Source organism: Entelurus aequoreus, linkage group LG18, assembly GCF_033978785.1.
Source record: "Entelurus aequoreus isolate RoL-2023_Sb linkage group LG18, RoL_Eaeq_v1.1, whole genome shotgun sequence".
NCBI lineage: Eukaryota > Metazoa > Chordata > Actinopteri > Syngnathiformes > Syngnathidae > Entelurus > Entelurus aequoreus.
In genome coordinates this window covers 44,242,928-44,267,108 of record NC_084748.1, presented here as the reverse complement: position 1 = coordinate 44,267,108, position 24,181 = coordinate 44,242,928, and the positions used below count along the sequence as shown (strand labels likewise).

The 24,181-nt window shown below is 38.7% G+C and overlaps 1 protein-coding gene across 4 annotated transcripts in view; it reads right to left on the bottom strand.

Moving 5' to 3' along the window:
- Positions 1 to 24,181, bottom strand: part of uba6 (ubiquitin like modifier activating enzyme 6) — a 113,211-nt gene that overhangs the window by 11,784 nt on the left and 77,246 nt on the right. For all 4 annotated transcript variants that reach the window (XM_062027213.1, XM_062027215.1, XM_062027214.1 and 1 more), the window contains exons 7-28: positions 23,644 to 23,724; positions 21,238 to 21,360; positions 21,020 to 21,143; positions 17,954 to 18,057; positions 17,811 to 17,873; positions 15,981 to 16,057; positions 15,823 to 15,889; positions 15,617 to 15,760; positions 15,400 to 15,546; positions 15,229 to 15,309; positions 15,070 to 15,147; positions 11,971 to 12,152; positions 11,782 to 11,887; positions 11,619 to 11,708; positions 11,467 to 11,547; positions 11,262 to 11,390; positions 8,228 to 8,279; positions 8,094 to 8,157; positions 4,713 to 4,782; positions 4,572 to 4,643; positions 4,372 to 4,495; positions 2,342 to 2,535 (exon numbers count right to left, since the gene is read on the bottom strand). In XM_062027213.1, the coding sequence (XP_061883197.1) occupies positions 2,342 to 2,535; positions 4,372 to 4,495; positions 4,572 to 4,643; positions 4,713 to 4,782; positions 8,094 to 8,157; positions 8,228 to 8,279; positions 11,262 to 11,390; positions 11,467 to 11,547; positions 11,619 to 11,708; positions 11,782 to 11,887; positions 11,971 to 12,152; positions 15,070 to 15,147; positions 15,229 to 15,309; positions 15,400 to 15,546; positions 15,617 to 15,760; positions 15,823 to 15,889; positions 15,981 to 16,057; positions 17,811 to 17,873; positions 17,954 to 18,057; positions 21,020 to 21,143; positions 21,238 to 21,360; positions 23,644 to 23,724 (2,253 nt within the window). The remainder of the gene's footprint in view (positions 1 to 2,341; positions 2,536 to 4,371; positions 4,496 to 4,571; positions 4,644 to 4,712; positions 4,783 to 8,093; positions 8,158 to 8,227; positions 8,280 to 11,261; positions 11,391 to 11,466; positions 11,548 to 11,618; positions 11,709 to 11,781; positions 11,888 to 11,970; positions 12,153 to 15,069; positions 15,148 to 15,228; positions 15,310 to 15,399; positions 15,547 to 15,616; positions 15,761 to 15,822; positions 15,890 to 15,980; positions 16,058 to 17,810; positions 17,874 to 17,953; positions 18,058 to 21,019; positions 21,144 to 21,237; positions 21,361 to 23,643; positions 23,725 to 24,181) is intronic.

Genomic DNA, 24,181 nt, shown 5'->3' with positions numbered 1-24,181 from the left:
AGGTTATGTTGGAAATGTTGTTTTTGAGAAGCGCTGCAATAACCTCAATAAAAGTGGTTATTCAAAGATGTGTTAACCTTCGTGCAACATTTACTGTTTAGTCGACTAAAATGTGAAATTGACTTGACTAAACCAAATTACTTTAGACTAGGGGTGCAACAACTAATCGATTAAATCAATTAAAATCGATTATAAAAATAGTTGCCGATTAATTTAGTCATCGATTCGTTGGATCTATGCTATGCGCATGCGCAGAGGCAATTTTTTAATTTAAAAAAATATATATATATATATATATATTTTTAAATAAACCTTTATTTATAAACTGCAACATGTACAAACAGATGAGAAACAATAATCAAAATAAGTATGCTGTTTTTTTTCAATAAAATACTGGAAAGGATAGAAATTTAGTTTGTCTCTTTTATCCGATTATTAATCTATCAATCGAAGTAATAATCGACAGATTAATTGATTATCAAATTAATCGTTAGTTGCAGCCCTACTTTAGACCAGTGGTCCCCAACCACCGGTCCGGTCCGTGACGCATTTGCTACCAGGCTGTAGAGAAACAAATAATTTATAAAGAACTGCATTTTGTCCGACTTAACTTTGGCCTGTCCCACTAGACCAGGGGTGTCAAACTTGTTTTCATTGAGGGCCACGCCGCAGAGGGCCGCTTGTAACAGTAAATAATTAATTAATTTGCCTATGAATTAAAAAAAACATTTTTTTTAAATTTACGTTTACAATTTTACCACTGTTTTTACAGAAAAAAACTGACAGCTTAGTTGCCAGACTTTTACTGTAAAATATATGTTTTTTCTTTTTTCATTATCAATCAATCAATCAATGTTTATATATATAGCCCTAAATCACAAGTGTCTCAAAGGGCTGCACAAGCCACAACGACATCCGCGCTACAGAGCCCACATAGGGCATTATTATTTTTTACAACATAACGGAAATAGAAATACAGTACTGCTGTTTAATTTTATTTTGTCAACTCAGCTGCCAGTTTTTTACTATAGTAAAATGTGGTACCATAAAATCATCAACCGTGGATTTTACATTAAAAAAAAGAAAAAACTGACAGCTCAGTCGACATAATTTTACTGTAAAAAAACAAACATTGGTCGTTTTGTTTCAAATTACAGTAAAATGCTGTAAAAAAAAAACTCCCTAAATTTTACAGTAAAATCTATTGGTAATTTTAAAGTGTACAATTTGATGGATAACTCGAAATCATAAGTTAAGCAGATATTTAAGTATTTATTTGGATTTTGGCCAACAAAGTTAGATAATATAATATTTGTTGCAATATTGGACACTAGTTTTTTCCCTGTCAAACTACAACAACAAAAAACCTAATACCTTTAGTAAGAAAATAAGAAAGTATTATTTCCAGCCTTTAGCGGGCCATATCTGACCCGCGGGCCTTGAGTTTGGCATCTGTGCACTAGACACACCAATGAGCTTGTTTATACATCCATCCATCCATCCATTTTCTACCGCTTAATCCCTTCGGGGTCGCGAGGGGTGCTGGAGCCTATCTCAGCTACAATCGGGCGGAAGGCGGGGTACACCCTGGACAAGTCGCCACCTCATCGCAGGGCCAACACAGATAGACAGACAACATTCACACTCACATTCACACAGTAGGGCCAATTTAGTGTTGCCAATCAACCTATCCCCAGGTGCATGTCTTTGGAGGTGGGAGGAAGCCGGAGTACCCGGAGGGAACCCACGCAGTCACGGGGAGAACATGCAAACTCCACACAGAAAGATCCAGAGCCCGGGATTGAAACCAGGACTGCTCAGGACCTTCGTATTGTGAGGCAGATGCACTAACCCCTCTGCCACCGTGCTGCCCCCTTTAGATGTACACTAAAATTCCTCATAGGAAGTTGCCATTTGTTATATTTGTTATAACTTTGTGAGTTGATGCTATGCACAATAATGAACATATCAGATAGAAAAGTGACAGATTGTAGTCAAAGGCTGATTTCCATCTGCATTTCATTGCAAAGAAACACTCCCAGGGCTCCCACTAATTCAGCGTTATATTGACTTGTATTTTTCATGCACTTATTCTTGCTGTATTTATCTGGCACAGGTGGAATGCCGGTCCCTGAAAATAATGCCTACATTGACCCGGTCCGTGGTGAAAAAAAGGTTGGGGACCACTGCTTTAGACGACTACAACATGACTCAAACTGAAATACATTTTTGACAAAAACTCAACTAAAAACTGCTGACAAAATCAACACTTGACGATAACGAATGCAAACATTTTTAGTCAACAAAATTAAGACAGAAAGATCGTCGAGCCTCTCCTTACCAGTCCTGCCACACCAGCTGTTGCCGTGGCGATGGCGGGGATGATCTTGCCGGCGATGCGTTTGGTCTTGAAGCGGTCGGCGGGCTCGATGGAGTACATGTTGGCCCTGAGGGCGGACGCCGACGTGACGAAGTCCACGTGGCCGTTGCTGTCGTCGTCCTTCTCGAACTCCAGCGTCGTCATCCGTAACATTTCTAGACGTGGCAGCAGGACACAGACACTCTGACTCCTTAGCAGGGTTTGGCAGGTGCCAGCAAATGGAGTCGTTTTTAAACAATCTAATGCCCATGTCCTAGGGCTGGATTATTCATTGAATTTTTATTTCGATTATGGCTTCTCACGATTATTAAAATATAATCGAGAAAAAACTATTTTTGGGCCGCGAAACGTGCACGCAAATTCCGGAGCTTGTGACGGTGAAACAGATGAGGAGCGAATGAGCGAAAAAAGAGAGCATGTCTAGTAGAAGTTTGGGATGTCACCATGGTTACTACTTTTTGACACAGCGCTAGTATGCTCAATAAAATACGTAGGGCATATTTGATTTCCACATTGACGTAATTGCGGACGGACTAGTGTTGTCCCGATACCAAAATGTATTTTGATACATAAGTGTGTGTGTGGGTATATATATATATATATATATATATATATATATATACATACTACCGTTCAAAAGTTTGGGGTCACCCAAACAATTTTGTGGAATAGCCTTCATTTCTAAGAACAAGAATAGACTGTCGAGTTTCAGATGAAAGTTCTCTTTTTCTGGCCATTTTTAGCGTTTAATTGACCCCACAAATGTGATGCTCCAGAAACTCAATCTGCTCAAAGGAAAGTCAGTTTTGTAGCTTCTGTAACGAGCTTAACTGTTTTCAGATGTGTGAACATGATTGCACAAGGGTTTTCTAATCATCAATTAGCCTTCTGAGCCAATGAGCAAACACATTGTACCATTAGAACACTGGAGTGATAGTTGCTGGAAATGGGCCTCTATACACCTATGTAGATATTGCACCAAAAACCAGACATTTGCAGCTAGAATAGTCATTTACCACATTAGCAATGTATAGAGTGTATTTCTTTAAAGTTAAGACTAGTTTAAAGTTATCTTCATTGAAAAGTACAGTGCTTTTCCTTCAAAAATAAGGACATTTCAATGTGACCCCAAACTTTTGAACGGTAGTGTATATATATATATATATATATATATATATATATATATATATATATATATATATATATATACGCACACACACATATGTGTACAATACAGGCCAAAAGTTTGGACACACCTTCTCATTCAATGAGTTTTCTTTATTTTCATGACTATTTACATTGTAGATTGTCACTGAAAGCATCAAAACTATGAATGAACACATGTAGAGTTACCGTATTTTTCGGAGTATAAGTCACACCGACCGAAAAGGCATAATAAAGAAGGAAAAAAACATATAAGTCGCACTTGAGTATAAGTCGCATTTTTTGGGGAAATTTATTTGTTAAAACCCAACACCAAGAATAGACATTTGAAAGGCAATTTAAAATAAATAAATAATAGTGAACAACAGGCTGAATAAGTGTACGTTATATGAGGCATAAATAACCAACTGAGAACGTGCCTGGTATGTTAACGTAACATATTATAATAAGAGTCATTCAAATAACTATAACGTATAGAACATGCTATACGTTTACCAAACAATCTGTCACTCCTAATCACTAAAACCCATGAAATCTTATACGTCTAGTCTCTTACGTGAATGAGCTAAATAATATTATTTGATATTTTACGGCAATGTATTAATAGTTTCACACATAAGTCGCTCCTGAGTATAAGTCGCACCCCCGGACAAACTATGAAAAAAACTGCGACTTATAGTCCGAAAAATACGGTACTGATTTTGAATCGAGAAAGGATTCTGAATCGAATCATTACCCCCAAGAATGGAATCGTGTAATGCCTAAAGATTCACAGCCCTACCTGTTGAGCACTCATTCACTCTGGTTTAAGACCTTCCTTCCTGTACCTGGCTTGGCGCCATCGCCAGTAATGGACTGCTGCAGCTGCCTGATGGCCTCCCTCTCCTCCTCACTACTTAGAGGCATCTTCAACTGATCAGGCTTCTTAGCAGCCTCGTCGGTCTCTATGGACTGTGAGGGGGACAATCACGGCAAATGAATCAGGGAGCGTTCAAACGGTTCATCAACAATGGTGATAATGACCTACTTTGACCAAGGGCAGGTACTCTGGGATCTTAACAACGGAGAGAATTCTCCCCACAGCCTCCTCACAAAGATCCTGGAAGAGGAGTAACACAGTAGTGATGCGGCCCGTTTTCTCTCTCTCTCACGTGCGTGCGTGACCTACCCTATCCGAGTAAGGAATGTTGTAAATGCCAGCAAAGAGTCGGGCGGTGCTTACGATAAAGCTGAAGTGCCTGAAGGGAAAAAGTACAGTTGGATCAGCCGAGATGTGAAGTGCGTAAAAGTTGCAACTAGATATCGACCGATATGTTTTTTTCAGAGCCGATACCGATTATTAACATGTTCGAACTGCTCCCACAGTGCAGTGTTTTAAGTCTCGTCTTAAGACCCACTTTTATTCTCTGGCTTTTAACACTACGTGAGTTGTGTGGTCCTCTGTGTTTTTAAATTTAGATTTTTATTTATTGTTTTAATTGGTTTCCCCCTTTAAAATAGTTTTTAATCATATTTATTTTTATATTGTTTTATATTGGTTTTATATGTATTTATTTATTGTTTTTATTCAGTCATTGGTGGCGCTAAGGATATTTGAATATTGTTTTTAATATTGTTGTGCAACACTTTGGAAACATTTTTGTTGTTTAAATGTGCTATACAAATAAAGTGGATTGGATTGGATTGATTATTAGTAGTCAAAGAGACCGATAACCGATATTTGGAGGTGATATTCATCCACAGTAGGGTTGTACGGTATACCGGTACAAATAAAGTATCATGGTGCTAATCATTTGAAATCGGTACCGTTCTACAGCGCCGAGGCGCATGATGTTTAGTGTGTCAAAGTGCATACAAGCAATAACATCTTGGAGAGGAAGAATGGCAAAAAACTACAATTCTACTGGTTAATAAAGAGGGTGCATGAAGCGTAATATGGAGGTATTTGGGCTTTAAAACTAACAATAAAGGGGATGTTTTAAACAGGGAGGCACCGCGTTGCAAGTACTATTTTACACTTTTCCTGCTTGTCGGCTGCCAGACCGTGGTCGAGGAGCGCAGGGGAGACGTTCCCTCCAGGACCGAAGTTTTTACAACTTAAGACTAAAAAACTCCTTTGTCCCACACGCCATCAGACTGTACAACTCCTCTTTGGGGGGAGGGGGTACTAGGATGACAGGGGATGCAAAACAATAAAAAAAATTCTTAAAAGTGCAATACATTTTCATAACATGGTCACTACTGCTTAGTTTCTGTTGTTATATTCTTATTTTTACTGTTATGTTTTTATTCTTATTGTCGCTTTTTATTTTTATTCTTATTGTTATATTTTCTATTTTATTTCCATTTATACTCCCATTATTTACTTTTTAAATTCGTTCTCAATTCTGAACAATGCTGCTGGAATTTTAATTTTCCTGAGGGGACTCTCCTGAAGGAATCAATAAAGTACTATCTATCTTTCTATCTAACTTGGTCACTTAATTTATTATTTCCACAGGGCACAACCGGACATCCACCATGCTACTAACACTCCTGCACATGCTAGCGCTACCTCTCCTCACTTTCCCACTCACTTACTCATGTCACTCACCCCACATACTGCCATTTTTAAAAGGAGCGCGCACACACATACGCTACTCTCACAACAGCTGCTTTAAAACACGCCTTGCCAAATGTGGCGATTAGTATTACCACCTTTGCTTCAAACCTAGGTAAACATTTAAATAACAAGCATTCAGATCTTCACAAGGAGTTACAAAAAGTGACAGGTAATAATATAGTTGTTACACCAGTCCTGGTGTTCGGTCTGGTGCAGACTGTAGTCGAGGAGCACAGGGAAGACATAATATATCTGTATATATATTATTCTGTACACATATTATGTATATATTCGTATATATGTTAGATTTTTTTATCGCTATATTAGTCTATTTATACCTGCATTGTCCTTTCCATCCTTACACTTTCCATCATTGTAACTGAGCTACTATGTTGAACAATTTCCCTTGTGGATCATTAAAGTTTGTCTCAGCCTAATGTCTAAGTCTAAGACGTTCCCTTCAGGGTCGATGCCATTTCAATGCCTTTTCATTTCTATTTTAACCGTGTCAAATTGTTCTTTGATTGTGAGTGTTTAATGTAGTGTACGATTTTCTATTAAAATAAAGTAGTTCCCTTTATTTGGAAAAGTATCAATATACATTTTGATACGTTTTGGGACAACCCTAATCTGCAGTAAAAGTTATTAAACGTGAATAATATACGTCAGTAAACAGCTGGACAAGGCTTTAAGTTGTTTTTTAACATTATTTTTTAGGAAATGTGGGACCAGTAGTGACAATGTTTTTTGCGGCGCTAATGTTTTGATTTAACAGCAAAAGACATTAAACACCTTAATTACGTGCGTCTAAGAGGAGCATCAACATTTGCATTTCAAAATCTCATGGGAAAATTGGTAAAAATATGCGATTTTTTGTACATCCCAATAACTCACCATCTACTCCATTTCATAACAGTTTTAAGGTTTAAACATTGCAAATATTTAAATAAAAACCATTCTGGGCTCCGTCACATAGATGATAGTTGAGACATTTTTCAAGCTAGCTGACATTTCTTCCTGGATGTTACAGAAAGTATGAGAATGTGTGAGCTGCTGCCTGCTCTTCTTTACTTGTACAATAATATCCTGTTTGTTAAGATATTTACACAAAGTTTGGATTTTTGGCAGAGATATCTTTGTCCATCATGTCCATCCATCTCTGTCGCGTTATTTGACTGAATCACGGAACATGAAACTCTTGCGCTCCTTTAATGAGCTAACTAGGAAACTCATAATCTCAAGTATATGTTTCTACTTTCTAGTAAAAATATCGAAACAAACTTATTAGCCAGCTAATCTCGGTCCTTCCCTTTATTTGCCTTACATTATTGTCTATTTATTGTTATTACTGTTTTCCTTTATTGCATATTTATTACTGTTTTTCTTAATAATTGCTTGGACCTGAGTCCAAATCTCGTACCGAACATGTGCAAATGTGTATGGGTATGGCAACTAAAGTTCCTTGAAGTATAGCTAAAAACACGTTTTTAAATTGGTAATTTTAAGATCACTTTTAAGTTTTTAAAGCTTAAATAAAATGTCTTATTTCAGAAAATCTTACCAAGACAATTTTGACTTGTTCCCGAATTTTTTGCTTATAAGAAGTTATTTTTGCTTGTACAAAAAAAAGATATTTGGGGAGAACTATTGACAATGAGAGTAATTTTCATTTTTAAATGAATTTTTAAAAAGGGGGACCTTTTCTAATGCAGAGCAAAGGGCTGGTGCTTAAGCAGTGGTTACTACTATATACTAAACAATGCATCTATTTTTCTAATACGGGTATTATATGAGAATATGTTGTAGCTGCTGACAAAGTTATGTCATTGTTGTAAAAAAATAATTTAAAAAAGGCAGATACCGATAGAAAAGACAGACACCGATACACGTCAAAATGCCAAATGATCGGTTGGTCTCAAGTTGTAACGTCACCAGTAATTTACTTACATCGGGTCTTTTAGGTCAAATTCAATGGGGGCTGGTGGCCTTTTGGGGGACTGCCAAAACAAACCTAACACATGGAGAGAACATGAATGTTGGCAATGGAAAGTGTTTCTGTATGTATTCAGGAGAACACGTACTTCCATCTTTTAGCCTGGTGTCCAGAGGGAAAGAGCGCAGAAGCTGCAAAGCCTATAAAAAAAGAGTAATTTAAGAGGTTAATAGTGCATAGCACATAAACAATGCATTGCAATACAATACAGTAAACTTGAAGGCTCATTGGTCAGATCATTAGGTACAGCTGCACAGTCCAGTGAGAGCTGTATCAAAATTGCACCTTTTAAAAGATGTTAATAATAACGCTGACTTTTGGTTGATGAGACACGTTCCTAACACACAATATGAACAAAAGTATTGGGACAAGGCATGGGTAGCTTGCGAACTTGAACCGATAAAAGTGTCACTTGCTGGTACCTGGGAAATCAGTGTCGATACCAATTTTCTGTATTTTTGTGTGTTCATGTTCAAAAAAATGTTAATATAATTGATAATTATTATTGTTAACAACTATGCAGTTGTTGCATCTTGTTTTCTAACGACTTCCGAGTCTCATTTGCAAGTATGCATTTATTTCACTTTGTCCCAGCTGTGTTACTGTAGTCAGGAAGTAGTCTTTGCCATTAAGTCCTACAAAGTGTTTGTATTAGTATGTGCTTTGCGGTGATATTATGCAAGTAACGTCTTGTAAGTAATGTAACGTCCCGAGTCTGACGCTCTTTTTAAACTTATTATTGCCCTAACGAGTCAACAGCGGCCCTCATAGCGACACAGCACTTCCACCATTATGCAATGACAGTTGCAGCAAACAAGGTTGCATTCACGAACCCACGGCAATATGAGCATCAATATTACAAAAGTCGCTTTTTGCACATTCTCTTTGTTCTGTATTGCTGCAAAAATTGTAATTTGTTGTGGATTTTGTTACTTTTTGTTAATGTACTACTAAGTTATCACTTAATTTAAATAGTTCATAACTATTTCCATTACTAATCTGTTCAACTTGAATGTCACAAAATTCCTTAAGAAATAAAAGTGTGTATTTTTTTTTTTTTTTAACGAAAATGCACTTTTTTAAGTACCTATTTAGGCACAGGCATTGTTTTTCCAGGTACGATTTGGTACTAGTGTTGGTTAAAATGTAAATGATACCCATTGAAACCGGCATGTAAAACTGCTAATGCTAACCAGTAGCATGTATATGGAAAATTCAAAATGTAAATTAACATTGAGCTAGCACATTTTGAAAAGTGGAGCCTTACTTTTGAGCGCTTTCTATCAGGCATGCTTTCTTTTTTGGCATGGAAAATGGCAACATTACCTAGATGCAGTATGCTACGAATATACTGTTTACCCGCCAAGTGCTTGAGCTGCGACATGAGGTTACGTGCATTAAAAGGTATCGAAATATGGTACGGTTTGATTTTACGTGAATCAGTAACCGGTAGTACAGTACCCATCTTGGAACATATGACAAGGAGTACCGTATTTTCCGGACTATAGAGCGCAACGATATATAAGCTGCACCCACCAAATTTTTGAAGAAAATAATATTTTTACATATATTAGCTGCACCGGACTATAAGCCACGGATATATACGTTGTGAAATTAGTTATTTACACAGAAATATTCTGACCTTAATGGTTTCCAAAATGTGTCTTTAACACGGCAGTAAAACGGCTGATCAAACAAAACAGAAGTTGTTGTCATGGACCCACTAGCTGCGCTAGGGCTGCGAATCTTTGGATGTCCCACGATTCGATTCAATATCGATTCTTGGGGTCACAATTCGATTATAAATCGATTTTTTTCCGATTCAACGCGATTCTCGATTCAAAAACGATATTTTTCCGATTCAAAACAATTCTCTATTCATTTAATACATAGGATTTCAGCAGGATCTACCCTAGTCTGCTGACATGCAAGCAGAGTAGTAGATTTTTATAAAAAGCTTTTATAATTGTAAAGGACAATGTTTTATCAACTGATTGCAATAATGTACATTTTTTTAAACTATTAAATGAACCAAAAATATGACTTCTTTTATCTTTGTGAAAATATTGGACACAGTGTGTTGTCAAGCTTATGAGATGGGATGCAAGTGTAAGCCACTGTGACACTATTGTTCTTTTTTTTTTATTATAAATTTCTAATGATAATGTCAATGAGGGATTTTTAATCATTGCTATGTAGAAATTGTTACTAATATTGATACTGTTGTTGATAATATTCATTTTTGTTTCACTACTTTTGGTTTGTTCTGTGTCGTGTTTGTGTCTCCTCTCAATTGCTCTGTTTATTGCAGTTCTGAGTGTTGCTGGGTCGGGTTTGGTTTTGGAATTGGATTGCATTGTTATGGTATTGCTTTGTATTATTTTGTTGGATTGATTAATAAAAATAAAAAAAAAAAATAAAAAAATACATTAAATAAAAATAAAAATAGATTTTTGAAAAATGAGAATCGATACTGAATCGTACAACGTGAGAATCGCGATTTGAATTCGAAACGATTTTTTCCCACACCCCTAAGCTGCGCAAACTAGCTCTCCAATCAGCTAAACAGACTCAATTACTTCACGGTGACATGTTGGTGAATTTGTGAACTGAATCAATACAAAATAATGCCATTGTAAGGTAATAATACTAGCACAGAGACTTGTAAACATGTTAGCATATTAGCTAATGCTAACGACGCTGGTTTTATTACATTACAATAACACGTAAAAATATGCATGACAACACTCCTACAGACATCACACATGGGACGGTTTAGTAAGAGTTGTTAAAAGACATAATGGCACTTGTACTTCCGGTTGCAAGCTCAGCCTAAACAGAAGGGCAATGCAGCACCTGCAGTGAGCAAACTCGGCCAAAAGATGGCGCCATAACACAAACAATAACACACCTATTTAGTGTCTTTGCATGTTTTTTTTTAAATAACGATTTGCATTATGGCTGTCAGCAAAGAAAAATCCATAATTTCGCTGCTCCGTTATACAAGCCGCAGTATTTAATGCCTAGGAAAAAAGTAGCTCCTTATAGAATTTATTTTAGGGTGAGTCTGAAAATCAGCTGTACCTAATGCAGACAGTTTATGTCAGGACAAATCATATTACCTTTCTCTTGAAATACTTTTCAAATTTGAGCCGAGCCAAGGCAATGCACTGTTGCCAATGGTGGGGCCGCCTGTTCAGCAGTTTAATGACTTGGAATGACCCCTCCAAACTGTCCCCCGCTTGCATCTTCTGCACAGACACACAAAAAACAGGGATCATTAAAAAACGTCAGGTTTTAGTCTAAAAAGCGCGACTATATTTGTACCTGTAGCACCAATTCAGCCGATGTGTGGGTCTGCCAGAAGGAGTTGTACATGGAGGGCTTCTGGACAAAGGCGTTCTCAAACTACACAAAATGAGGACGTTAGCAAGTCTTAAGTTGGAGCAGGAATTTGGATCGACTTTGTGCGATCCTACCTTGTCCCTGGCCCACTGGATGGTGTGTTCTATGACCGATGGGAAGGACTTTAGGGTGCAGAATGGGATCTCCTCCTCTGGCGGGTCCCGCTGGTAGAGAAAGTTTTAAAAGAATTGAGGGCTGAGTCGAGACAAGGCAGCGTGCGCCTTCAAATGTGCTCACGTGGCTATTGTAGGACTCTGTCAAATTTGGCACAATTATCTCTGTGTGTCCTTTGGTGCCCATGGTCCCGGAGTCAAGGAGAGCTCTCTGGTTGGAAAGACAGCGGCTGGAGATAATAATGAAAAAAAAGGTTCAAATAAGCTTGCTTAATTTTCTACAAAACAAATGTAACATTTCAAACCAACCCACCTGTCCACGTATCTACGGGCCTCCACATTGTCCAGCGCGGTGACAACCAGGTTGAGCCGGGAGTAGAAAGAGTCACTGTAAATGTCCTCCGTAGCCGGACACACCTTGTTGAGATGAGCGTCCACCTGCAGTTCCGGGTTGATTTTCAGGGTGGCTTCTGCTGCTGTTGTACTCTTTGGTTTCTAAAGGAAGGACAACAAATCCGTTCGTATTGTAATTATTGAAATAATCCCAAAATAATTACAGGGGCCTTATTACCAAAGTAACTTTTTTTACCTGTTGGTACGTGTTTTGTGTATTTGCAATTCCTACAAGCCCCGAAAATTTGAAATCAAACCATGGAGGAATGGCGGAGATATTTATAAAACTATCTTGTCTAGAGATGTCCGATAATATGGGACTGCCGATATTATCGGCCGATAAATGCTTTACAATGTAATATCGGAAATTATCGGTATCGGTTTCAAAAAGTAAAATGTATGACTTTTTAAAACGCCGCTGTACGGAGTGGTACACGGACGTAGGGCGAAGTACAGAGCGCCAATAAACCTTAAAGGCACATAATATCTACGGCTTTTCACACACACAAGTGAACGCAATGCATACTTGGTCAACAGCCATACAGGTCACACTGAGGGTGCCCGTATGAACAACTTTAACACTGTTACAAATATGCGCCACACTGTGAACCCACACCAAACAAGAATGACAAACACATTTCGGGAGAACATCCGCCCCGTAACACAACATAAACACAACAGAACAAATACCCAGCACTAACTCTTTCGGGACGCTGCAATATACACCCCCCGCTACCCTCTACCCCCATCTCAACCCCGCCCACCTCAACCCCTCATGCTCTCTCAGGGAGAGCATGTCCCAAATTCCAAGCTGCTGTTTTGAGGCATGTTAAAAAAAATAATGCACTTTGTGACTTCAATAATAAATATGGCAGTGCCATGTTGGCATTTTTTTCCATAACTTGAGTTGATTTATTTTGGAAAACCTTGTTACATTGTTTAATGCATCCAGCGGGGCATCGCAACAAAATTAGGCATAATAATGTGTTAACTCCACGACTGTATATATCGGTATTGGTTGATATCGGGATCTGTAATTAAGAGTTGGACAATATCGGAATATCGTATATCGGCAAAAAAGCCATTATCGGACATCTCTAATCTTGTCTTCTTCCAAACTTTGAGACTTAATTGATGTATTTTGCCTTGGTCAGCGCACATCTCCAGATATGGTAGAGGTTCACCCGAGTCCGCCGTTTTTATTCAGTTGTAGTCAACAAGTTCCTTCTTTTTCTCTATCCTCTTGTTGTGGCGTAGACTGGCTCGTACATGCACATGAATGCCAAAATCCTCCTACGTTACCATTTCTAAGGCCATGTCCACACGAACACGGAAAGTTTCAAAAACACATATTTGGGGTTGAAACAATCTCCAGCCACACAAGTGTAGTTTCAAAACCGTCTATGTCTACACACAAACACACACAGCTGCTGTCATGCATATTTTGTCCAATCAGAAGCCTGAAAAAAGCAGCAATATCTGACTTGGTGGCATTACACCTCCTATTATGTTTATTTTGATCGACTTTAGATGTACAATGACATGTACATTATCTTTAAAACCAGCCTGCACGTACACAGAACCCTGGGAACATTATTAAAGAGCGCATGCATGCCTGTGCTGCTGAAACCCAACACTCATAGAATTATAATGTGTTCAGCAACATAGGGGTGTATTACATGTGCAGTGAAGTGTACATTATTTCTAAAATCAGCACGCACTAACGAGCCAAGGAAACCATTTTGCATGTTTAAGGGAATTATAAAGCATTTAATCATGGATATAGTGATATGGTACATGTGTAATGAAGTGTATATTGTCTTTGACATCAGTACACACTACAAGGAGGACGCTACATTGTGTTTTTTTAAAGTTGCTTGGTCGTTTTTTACGCGATCTACAAAAATGGAAGCAAGACACGTAAGTTAACTTCATGATTTGTCGTTAAACAAGGACTAAAAACATAAGATAGTGTTGCACCTTTCTTATAACACAGAGCAAAAAGTCTTGCTTGTCAAAGTTGTCCCATCAGATGGAGGTTCCACAGCGATCATATCCAAAACAGCTGACTGTCGTCAGCAGCGGGAGTGTCGCAAAGCCCATTTTGATGTGTCTTTTTTTATTAATGTTGAGTGAAAAAAGCAGCATGTTTACGTTCAAACATACAATGTGTCCCTTATAGTGTGTTTAAAGCCAGCAAGGCGGTGTTGTTGAGCTTGGAAATGACAGCGCACAACCGTGACATCATCACAAGTCTCCGTTTGTGCCGTGTACACGCATACGCTAAGCGGAGAGTTTTGGATCGCTACACTTTGGCCAGTGTTTGTAAAAGTCTGCGTTTTTAATAATAATAATAATAAAGAATGATTAATAAAGAATAATTTATAGTAATACAGTAATAAATAATAATTAGGTAATAAATCATTATTTTTTTCACATCTTTATTTACACCAACTACATATAGTACCAATGAATATCGTTATTGATAAGGAATATCGATATTGTGCCGTACAATATACATCCCTACCCGACATGCCTTTCTACTTTTACCGTGAATGGTTCCAGTGATCAGGTCAATGTATGCGTCCGTGCAAAGATGAGTTGTGAGGACTCCGACTGCTTTGCTCTATGGTAAATTTCCCTTTAAAAAACACCCCAGCGGGACTTTAGATATTACTGTTACCTGGTTTTGAGCAAATAAATGACATGCTTTCAAGAAAAAATAGTTGTTTCGTTCCTGTATGGCATTCTGACAGTAAAATTGCTATTGTGTCCGAATATTTATTTTGAAAAATAAATGAACAAATGATACACAGACACACAAACACAACCTAAGTAAATATTTTGTGTTTCAATGTGTACACTTACAGCTTACACATTGCGCAGGCCAATATATGCAGAAAATAAAATTTTGTCCAAAAACTAGGTTGGTGCTGCTTATTTTTAGGTGTACTTTATACCCTGAAATTGTGATAGAGAATTGAGAAAAAACTTACGGAACTCAAGTGAATCGTCTCACCTGTATATGTTGTGGTCTGAAGAGGAACTGTCTATTCAGGTTAGACTTTTCTATGAGGTCTGGATCTGTGATGCACACCTGAGACAAGAGTCCATGTTACATTTCCATCATTGCAGGACTCAAAAATGTGGTGAAAGTCAATAAAAAGGAAGCGTGCACCTCTCCTAAACTCTTGGTCAATCCCACTCCGAGCAGGGCAAAGTTTTTCAGCATTTCACAGCCTATGGCACCGCAGCCAACCTGCAAAAGGAGGAAATTACGAATGTATCCTGCATGAACCTCTACATGGTGGACTTTCTAAAAAGTCTGTATGAGCTGGACTTTACCTACCATAAAAACCCTGAGTTTATGCAGCTTTTCGCAAAGTGATTCCCCGATACAAGCTCGCAGTCCATCGTAGCGGTCTCCACGAGGAAGAAACTCATCAGCAGGCAGGGTCCGAAGAGGCTTCACTACCTCGATGGCATCCAGATAAAACTACACCAAGACAAACAAAACATTTAAAGAGCAGACAAGATAGAAAACAAAGCTCAGAGGCGAGACCTACCCATTGCTGTAGCGGTGCAAACTTTCCTGTAATAGCCTTAAGAACCTCCTGGCTGGCGAGCCCTCCAACAGCTGCCGCTAATGGAGGAAGGGTCCCTCTGGCCGTCCTGGACAGCCACTGCACCAACTCGGCATCCATGGGAGCCTTAAGGGAGCAAAGTCACTCCAGAAATAAAGCATCAAACAAAAATGAAAAAAATGACTTACCTTGTTCCTGAGTGTTGCATTCACTTCCTCTGTTAGCTTCAGTAGAAGGTCGGCATCCTGTAAGCAGCTGGTGCCATCCAAGTAAAAACCCTCATGAACCAACAGGACAACTTTTGACACTTGGAAAAATAGCAAAGTTTGGACAATGGTTTGTTTACCCAGTGTTGGGAAGTCTATTGTGCTGCTCCTGGAAGGTGTCCAGAGCCAACATGGCTGCATGGATCTGCAGTGGGGCCTGATGGGTAAAAGGGAAAGTAATAACTAGATGTTGCAATTCCTTTAGGAATTGCGTGTCAATGCCTTATGTGCGCAAGCCGCCGAACCGCAGATACGCTGGAGTGGACCTGAAATGCTTGAATGTCCAGGGTGAGTGGAGTGTTTGGATGGTGGAACAGTTCAAATCGGATGAAAAATGTGGGCTATGCAGTAGATTTTATATTTCCCATTTATTGTCAATGCGGAGAAAGTTCCTGGAAATTACAGGAAAACCGAGAACTTTGGGAAAGGGAATGTTTTGAATTCGGTATATGGGAAGAGTAGTGTGTGGATGGTTGAAAGGTGGAAATCGGGTAAAAATGGCACAAAATTTGGAGATTTTATTGCATTGTAGAACTATGAATATGTCCATTCATTTGAATGGGAATTTCTTAGAAAATGGGAATTCTGGCAAAAACAGGAATTTTGGAAAATATTGCTAATAGCACAATTGTCCTAGATCAGTGTTTTTCAACCTTTTTTGAGCCAAGGCATATTTTTTGCGTTGAAAAAATCCGGAGGCACACCACCAGCAGAAATCGTTAAAAAAACGAAACTCAGTTGACCGTAGAACAAGTCATTGTCACAATTGTTGGATATGAATTCAAACCATAACCAACCATGTATCACTATAGCTCTTGTCTCAAAGTAGGTCTACTGTCACCATCTGTCACATTCCGCCGTGACTTATTTTGAGTTTTTTGGTGTTTTCCTGTGTGTAGTGTTTTACTTCTTGTCTTGTGCTCCTATTTTGGTGTTGATTGTCATATCGTGTACGGATGTACTTTGTGGACGCCGTCTGCTCCACACGCTGTAAGTCTTTGCTGTCGTCCAGCATTCTGTTTTTGTTTACTTTGTAACCAGTTCAGTTTTAGTTTCGTTCTGCATAGCTTTCCCTAAGCTTCAATGCCTTTTCTTAGGGGCACTCACCTTTTGTTTATTTTTGGTTTAAGCATAAGACACCTTTTTACCTGCACGCTGCTTCCCGCTGTGTCCGACATCTACAAAGCAATTAGCTACCGGCTGCCACCTACTGATATGGAAGAGTATTACACGGTTACTCCGCCAAGCTCTAGGCAGCACCGACACTCAACAACAACACATAATTTGCAGACTATAATTACTGGTTTGCAAAAAATATTTTTAACCCAAATAGGTGAAATTAGATCATCTCCCACGGCATACCAGACTGTGTCTCACGGCCGCGGCACAGTGGTTGAAAAACACTGTCCTAGATGATATGAATGGGTTGGTGTTGGAATTTTTCGACTCGGTTGAAAAATGTTGATGTAGTAACAGTTGTAATTGAGAATGGGTATTTCGGAGATCCTGGAATTTCGGGAAAACCGGGAATTTGTATGGAAAAAAAACATAGGAACATTTTATGTCCCAACTAAGAGATGTTTTGAAGGTGGAATGGTTGGAATTGGTTGAAAAATGTGGACTGTGAAAACTTTCCAGGAAGAGGTGAAAATAGGGCTTTGGAAATCTGAAATTCTGGTAATTCCAGGAAATCTTTTGAACTTGGAAAATAGTAGTTTGGTTTCGAAAGACGTCCGATTCATTTTTTAATGGGGAAAATGTCCCATAAAACCAGGAATTCTGGGTAATCTGGGATATTTAAACAATATTTTTTGGGGGTAGCTCACGATTCCCGGTCGAGCAGAACTCTTTTGATACTTGAACGGTTTCGATTGAATTAATTCTTGGGCATTCAACCCCACGATCCTTACCTCTGGTTTACTGAAGTCTGGAGTCAAGACCTGAGGATCCAACAACTGTTTCGCCATCGTTTCCTGAACATTTTGCATACGTTCAAGCCGTGTACAAACCCATCATGAATATTTGCTACACAGCTTCTGACGTGTTAACTTACAAAGTTGAACATCTTTGGGGTTTTCAGGAGGACAAAGAAACCGCCATGTGCATATGCTTGTAGTTGGGATGTGTCTCCGATGGTAAAACTGTGCGGGGAAAGGACTAACAACACACATATTGTAAAGGATTCACGTGATTATCACCTAACAGCAGGAATATTGCTTCCATAAAAAATTGGAATCTACTTTTTTTTTACCAACGTGTAGTTGGCCCCCCTTTTTGTTGCAAATATTAAAATAACACTGCCATTCGTTTGTGCTGTAAAAAATGTTGTTTGTGGCATTACGTTTCTTTTTTTAAGGTATTCTAAAATACATTTTTCTGACGAGCTACATCATCCAGCCCCCCACTTTGGCTAAAATCTCCCCAGGCTTGTCCTATTCGTTTGTGCTGCAATATTTTTGTCTTAAACTATTAGTTTTTATGTTACCATTTTACAGTTTTTATGTAATGTTCTATTTAGAACTAGATTTAGACTCATTATTTTGGGTCTATTTTGTCAGGAAAACAACGTCAGAACGACTCAATTGCATGCTTCCTTGCACAGCTGCGCACGTCCTAGGTCAGAACTGGGCAATTATCTTGACTCGGGGGCCAAATGTAGAGAAAAAAATGTGTCTAGGGGCCAGGATATCTATTTTTAGGAACACTAATACAAAACCTCACAATAATGTCTCATTGAATGCTATAAACATTATGACAGACCACCTTAAAAAACAGATTGGATTTTTACTTTTTTTTACTGAAAATAAAGAATGTGGGATTTACAATATTAACTATGAAGGATAAAACACTGAATATTGACAACATATGAACGTCACACCAACCTCTCGATGGACATATTTTACAATCAAGCAAAACGCAACAAAAATGCAACAAACACAGCGAAATATGAAGGCTAACGGCAAAAAAAACCCCACCTACAATCTGATATATCTGATACATAACTAAGTTTTAGAACTTTATTGTAAAAATCGACTTCCGCGTCTGTCCCTGGCACCCGCAATTCAGGCTGACACTCTGTGGAAACATACCCCACCCACACTGCTTGGTGCCTCGTCTGAGCTGCTGTGACTTAGATTACCATAGTAACGAATTACATTACCATAGTAACTAATTACATTACCATAGTAACTAGTATATCATGCAAAAGCGCAGATTCCAACCATTGAAATACTTTGTATAGTTCAAGACTTACATCATAATGGCAGCTACAGATTCGATCTTAAAGATATAAAAAAATTATTTGGGATTGTCCGGCGGGCCAGATTGAAGAGTTTAATGGGCCGCATGCGGCCCCCGGGCCTTAATTTGCCCAGAGGTCTGTCCTAGGTAGTAAAAATGGCGCCTCTCGTTTAGTTGTCCGCACTCTCTCCGTAGACTTGGGGTCCCCAAACTCTTTGATTCGGGGGCCGCATTGGGTTAAAAAAAATTTGGCCGGGGGCCGGGCTGTGTATATATATATATGTATGTATGTATATATATATGTATATATATATATATATATATATATATATATATATATATATATATATATATATATATATATATATATATATATATATATATTTATTCCGAGCGTGATAATGTCACGTTATTGATAGGAAAATGCATTTTTAGACAATATAATTTGAAAAAAAGTGTCTAGGATACACCGAGAGTAACAAACAGTAGAAAATGGATTAGAAAAGGCAGATTTAAAAAAAAAAATTTTTAACTTTTTTTTTTAACTTGGGACTTCCCGCGGGACGGATTTTGGACGCTGGCGGGCCGGATGTGGCCCGCGGGCCGTAGTTTGGGTACCCCTGCCGTAGACGCTAGTTATGCATAATAAAACGATGACAACATAAAAACTATAATAGTTCAACAAAAAATGTTTGCAGAAAACCGTAGAACAAGCAAGTGGGACAAGTTTGGGGAGGTTTTGACAAGGTGTAAGCGGAGAGTTTCAAAAAACGCATATCCAAGGTTAAAACGATCTCCATCCACACGAGTGTGGTTTCAAAACTGTTTATCTACACACAACCGCATACACTTGCGGTCATGCACATTTTCTCCAATCAGAAGCCTGGAAAAGTAGCCACAGCTGACTTGGTGGCATTACACCTCTGTTATTATAATGGTTATTTTGATATACTAAACCAGGGGTCCCGAAACTTTTGGAGTTGGGGGCCGCATTGGGTTAAAAAAAATTGGCCGGGGGCCGGGCTGTGTGTGTGTGTGTTTATATATATATATACCTTACGCACTAATTGACTAAAAAAGTGCACACTCTTTTAGACAATATGATTTGCATGAGCAGCTAGGAGACCCCGAGGGTAACAAGCGGTAGAAAATAGATTAGAAAGGACACTTTTTTTTTTAACTTGATATTTTGGGGTATTTTTTTCTATACTTTTATTGTAATATTTTCAGAATGTGTTTCATCTATTTTTGGCCAAAGTAAGAAAGAAAACGATCTGAAGTTGTCTTGATTTTTTAGTTTCAATGCCATGATTTTAATAGTAAGGCCCGCATGTGCACATATCTCCCTCCATGCGGCCCCTGAGCTAAAATGAGTTGGACACCCCTGATATACAGTATTACAGTATATGTAACAGCTGCAGCAAAAAAAGGGCAGCATAAAATAGAGTAGATCCAGCAGAAAATGGACATAAAGAGAGGTAGCTAACATAAAAGCGGTCGGTCAAATTAAAAAAACTTGAGACTTCCCGCGGGCCGGATTTTGGACGCTGGCGGGTCGTATTCGTCCCGCGGGCTATAGTTTGGGGACCCTGTACTAGACGTACAATGACATGACCATTGTCTTTAAACCAGCCTGCACTCACACAGAGCCCTTGGAACGTTATGAATCTTGCGTGAGGACAAGAGGCCTAAACGCAGAGATAAGTACATGTTTATTAAGTATCTGTGTTTTTGGAAATGGCCTAAAAATAACTTAAAAACCGTAAGGACACAAACAAAAAAATGTTTACAGCACAAACAAATAGCAGTGTTATTTCAATATTTGCACTGGTAAGTGGGGCCAGCTTCACACAGGTTACTTCTTTCCATGTAGTGATACCTGTAACGGGTCTTGCAGTGCCATTGAGCTCCACCATGCCGTGGACCTCTCTGAAGACAACACTCTGGCCTGTCTGAAGTCCGTGAGGTTGGTTGTCCAGGCAGGTTACGACGCCAGGGTTCGCCTGTGAAGCATGAAGGCAGGTTGTACAAAAGAACACTGGAAGGCACGGAAATTCACTTCACAAAACTCAAACCAAAACGTAACGTCACGTTTACCAGAGTGATGCTTTGGATGAAAATCTCCCTGGGTTCTTCCCCAGTGTGATCGGACACTTCAAACTCTTCTCCGAAGTCACAGAAGACCCGCACACAGATGCCGTATGTGTCACAGCCAATGAACTGCAATGAAAATATAGTTCCTATTACCATTGGACTAGGGTTGTACGGTATACTGGTACTAATAAAGTATTGTGGTACTAATCAATTGAAACCGGTACTGTACCACTTTTGAAAAGTACCGGTACCGTTCTACAGAGCCGAGGCCCATGATGTTTAGTGTGTGAAAACGGACACACATAGTGCATACAAGCAATAACATCTTGGGAGAGGAAAAATTGCAAAAACTACAATTCTACTGGTTAATAAAGAAAGTGCGTGAAGTGCAATATGGAGGTATTTGGGCTATAAAGGTGACGCTTTAAACAGATGAAAGAACTGTTTTACACCTTTCCTGCTTGTCGGCTCCCAGACCGTGGTCGAGGATCGCAGGGGAGACATTCCGATGTTTTTTCAGGGGTAACACCCTTCACATCACAATGGGTCCATAAGGCTTTGCTCTTTGGTCGTAATGACGAGGCCGTTGATTAGTTACAACTTGGTCACTTTATTATTTCCACAGGGCACAACCGGGCATCCACCATGCTACTAACTAGGGATGGGCGATATATCGAATATACTCGATATATCGTTAGTTTGTCTCTGTGCGATATAGAAAATGACTCATTCGTGATATTCGAGTATACGTTCTCACGAAGTTGTTTTTAGCTGCCGGCATTACACTACAGGCTCTTCTCCCTCTTTCTTGTCTCTCCTTCTCACAGAGACATAAAACAAGCGCACCTTCTTACGTACGTCACATACAGTCGCGCGTGCAACATCATACGCCCTCGCGGAGCAGAGAGGTAGCAGCATGGGTAACGTTAGCTGTGGTGCGAGTGGTAATACGAGAGAGAGAAATGTGCCAATCTGGTAACAAATAATTAATTCCCAGGAAAAACAGCAGGGCAGATTGGCTTCAAGCAGAAATATGTCGAACAGATATATGTAATATGTAAAGTATGTGGCAAAAGTATTGCTACAAAAAGTAGCACCACTGCTAATTTGTAGCATCGTTTGAAAAGTCACACGCTAGAGAATGAGGATTGCTTGAAACTCCGTATGTCAACATCTCCGGCCGGTTCCACACCAACAAAATGCCGACGCAACCATTTCCACATCTACACCATACGAAAAAAATTGTCAACAACAGAAGGAGATAACGTCCGCAGGAACCTACCACATAGTGAAGGACATACACTATTTGATTTCCTATTATGCAGCTCATTTTTATGTGACACTTACTGAAATATTTTGTGTGACATCATGCACAAAACTGCATTTTATTTGTTTTAAACTATTGTAGCGGCGTTCTGTACAAAAAGTACACTTTAATTTAGTGTTTTTTTGATATGTCATCTTAGTGACATCATGCACAAAAGTGCACTAATAGCTTGTTTTAAAATGTCTGACAATCTTGCACTTTCTGTTTTGGAAATGACATGAATGTTTGTGCCACGGCTTAATAAGTGTTTAATAAATACAGTTTTGGGAAATTGACTTAGTTGTGATTTCCCTCTCTGCATGAAATTTTAAAATGAGCATATATTAATGCAGTATGAACAAGAATGTTTTAATGTAGATACATAAAATCATCATACTGCTGTGATTATATGCATCAAGTGTTCATTCAAGGCTAAGGCAAAATATCGAGATATATATTGTGTATAATGACATGGCCTAAAAATATTGAGATATTAATAAAAGGCCATATCGCCCAGCCCTACTACTAACACTCCTGCACATGCTAACGCTACCTCTCCTCACTTTCCCACTCACATCACTCACCCCACATACTGCCATTTTCAAAAGGAGCCTGCACACACATACGCTACTCTCACAACAGCTGCTTTAAAACACGCCTCGCCAAATGTGGCGATTAGCATTAGCACCTTTGCTTCAAACTTAGGTAAACATTTAAATAACAAGCATTCAGATCTCCATAAGGAGTTACAAAAAGTGACAGGTAATAATGTAGTTGTTACACCTGTCCTGCTGTTCGGTCCGGTGCAGACTGTAGTCGAGGAGCACAGGGCAGATGTTCCCTTCAGGGTTGAGGCCATTTCAATGACTTTTTATTCATATTCTAACCTTGTAAAATTGTTCTTTGACTGAGTGTTTAATGTAGTGTGAAATGTTCTGTTAAAATAAGCCAATATTGACATTTTTCGTACTTCCCTTTATTTGGAAAAGTATCGATAAACATTTTGGTACCGGTACTAAATTATTGTTATCGGGATAACCCTATATTGGACTGACTTTAGCATCCCTCCGAAAATTGCTTTAATGTGTAAATAAAAAGCTTACTCTGATGGGAGGACTCTGTGAGTGGCAGAAGTCATTCACTCTCTTCTGAAGGCTTAATCTGGCTTCCGTCAGGATCACACACTGGAAAAGTCAGAGGCAGTCAAATAAGCAGGTTTCAACAGGTAAACTCAACAACTGAAAAAAAAAAAAAAAACAGGAAATGTTTGTGTGCAGTGGTTGTAGGTCATACAGTAGTACCTCAATTTAAGAGTGTTTTAAGGATAAGAGCTGTCTGTTGGCTAATTGCAGGCATATGAGCACATTTTGAGAAAAGCAGGGGAAAAGTGACAAAATTGGAACATTTTTATTGACACGAAGCGCTGCCACGCGAGCCTTGAAAGGAAATGTTGAAAATGTAAGACTACATTTCCTGCAATAGGGTGCATTTTCACACTTTTTGACTTACATGTCCAATTTAATCTACCACCGATTTTTTTTTTGTAGTTTACTAATATTATTATCATTCAAATTTAATGTAAAATTCTATAACATGCATGCAAAGAACTCATAAAATGTTGGCAACTCTGTCTTGTGGCTA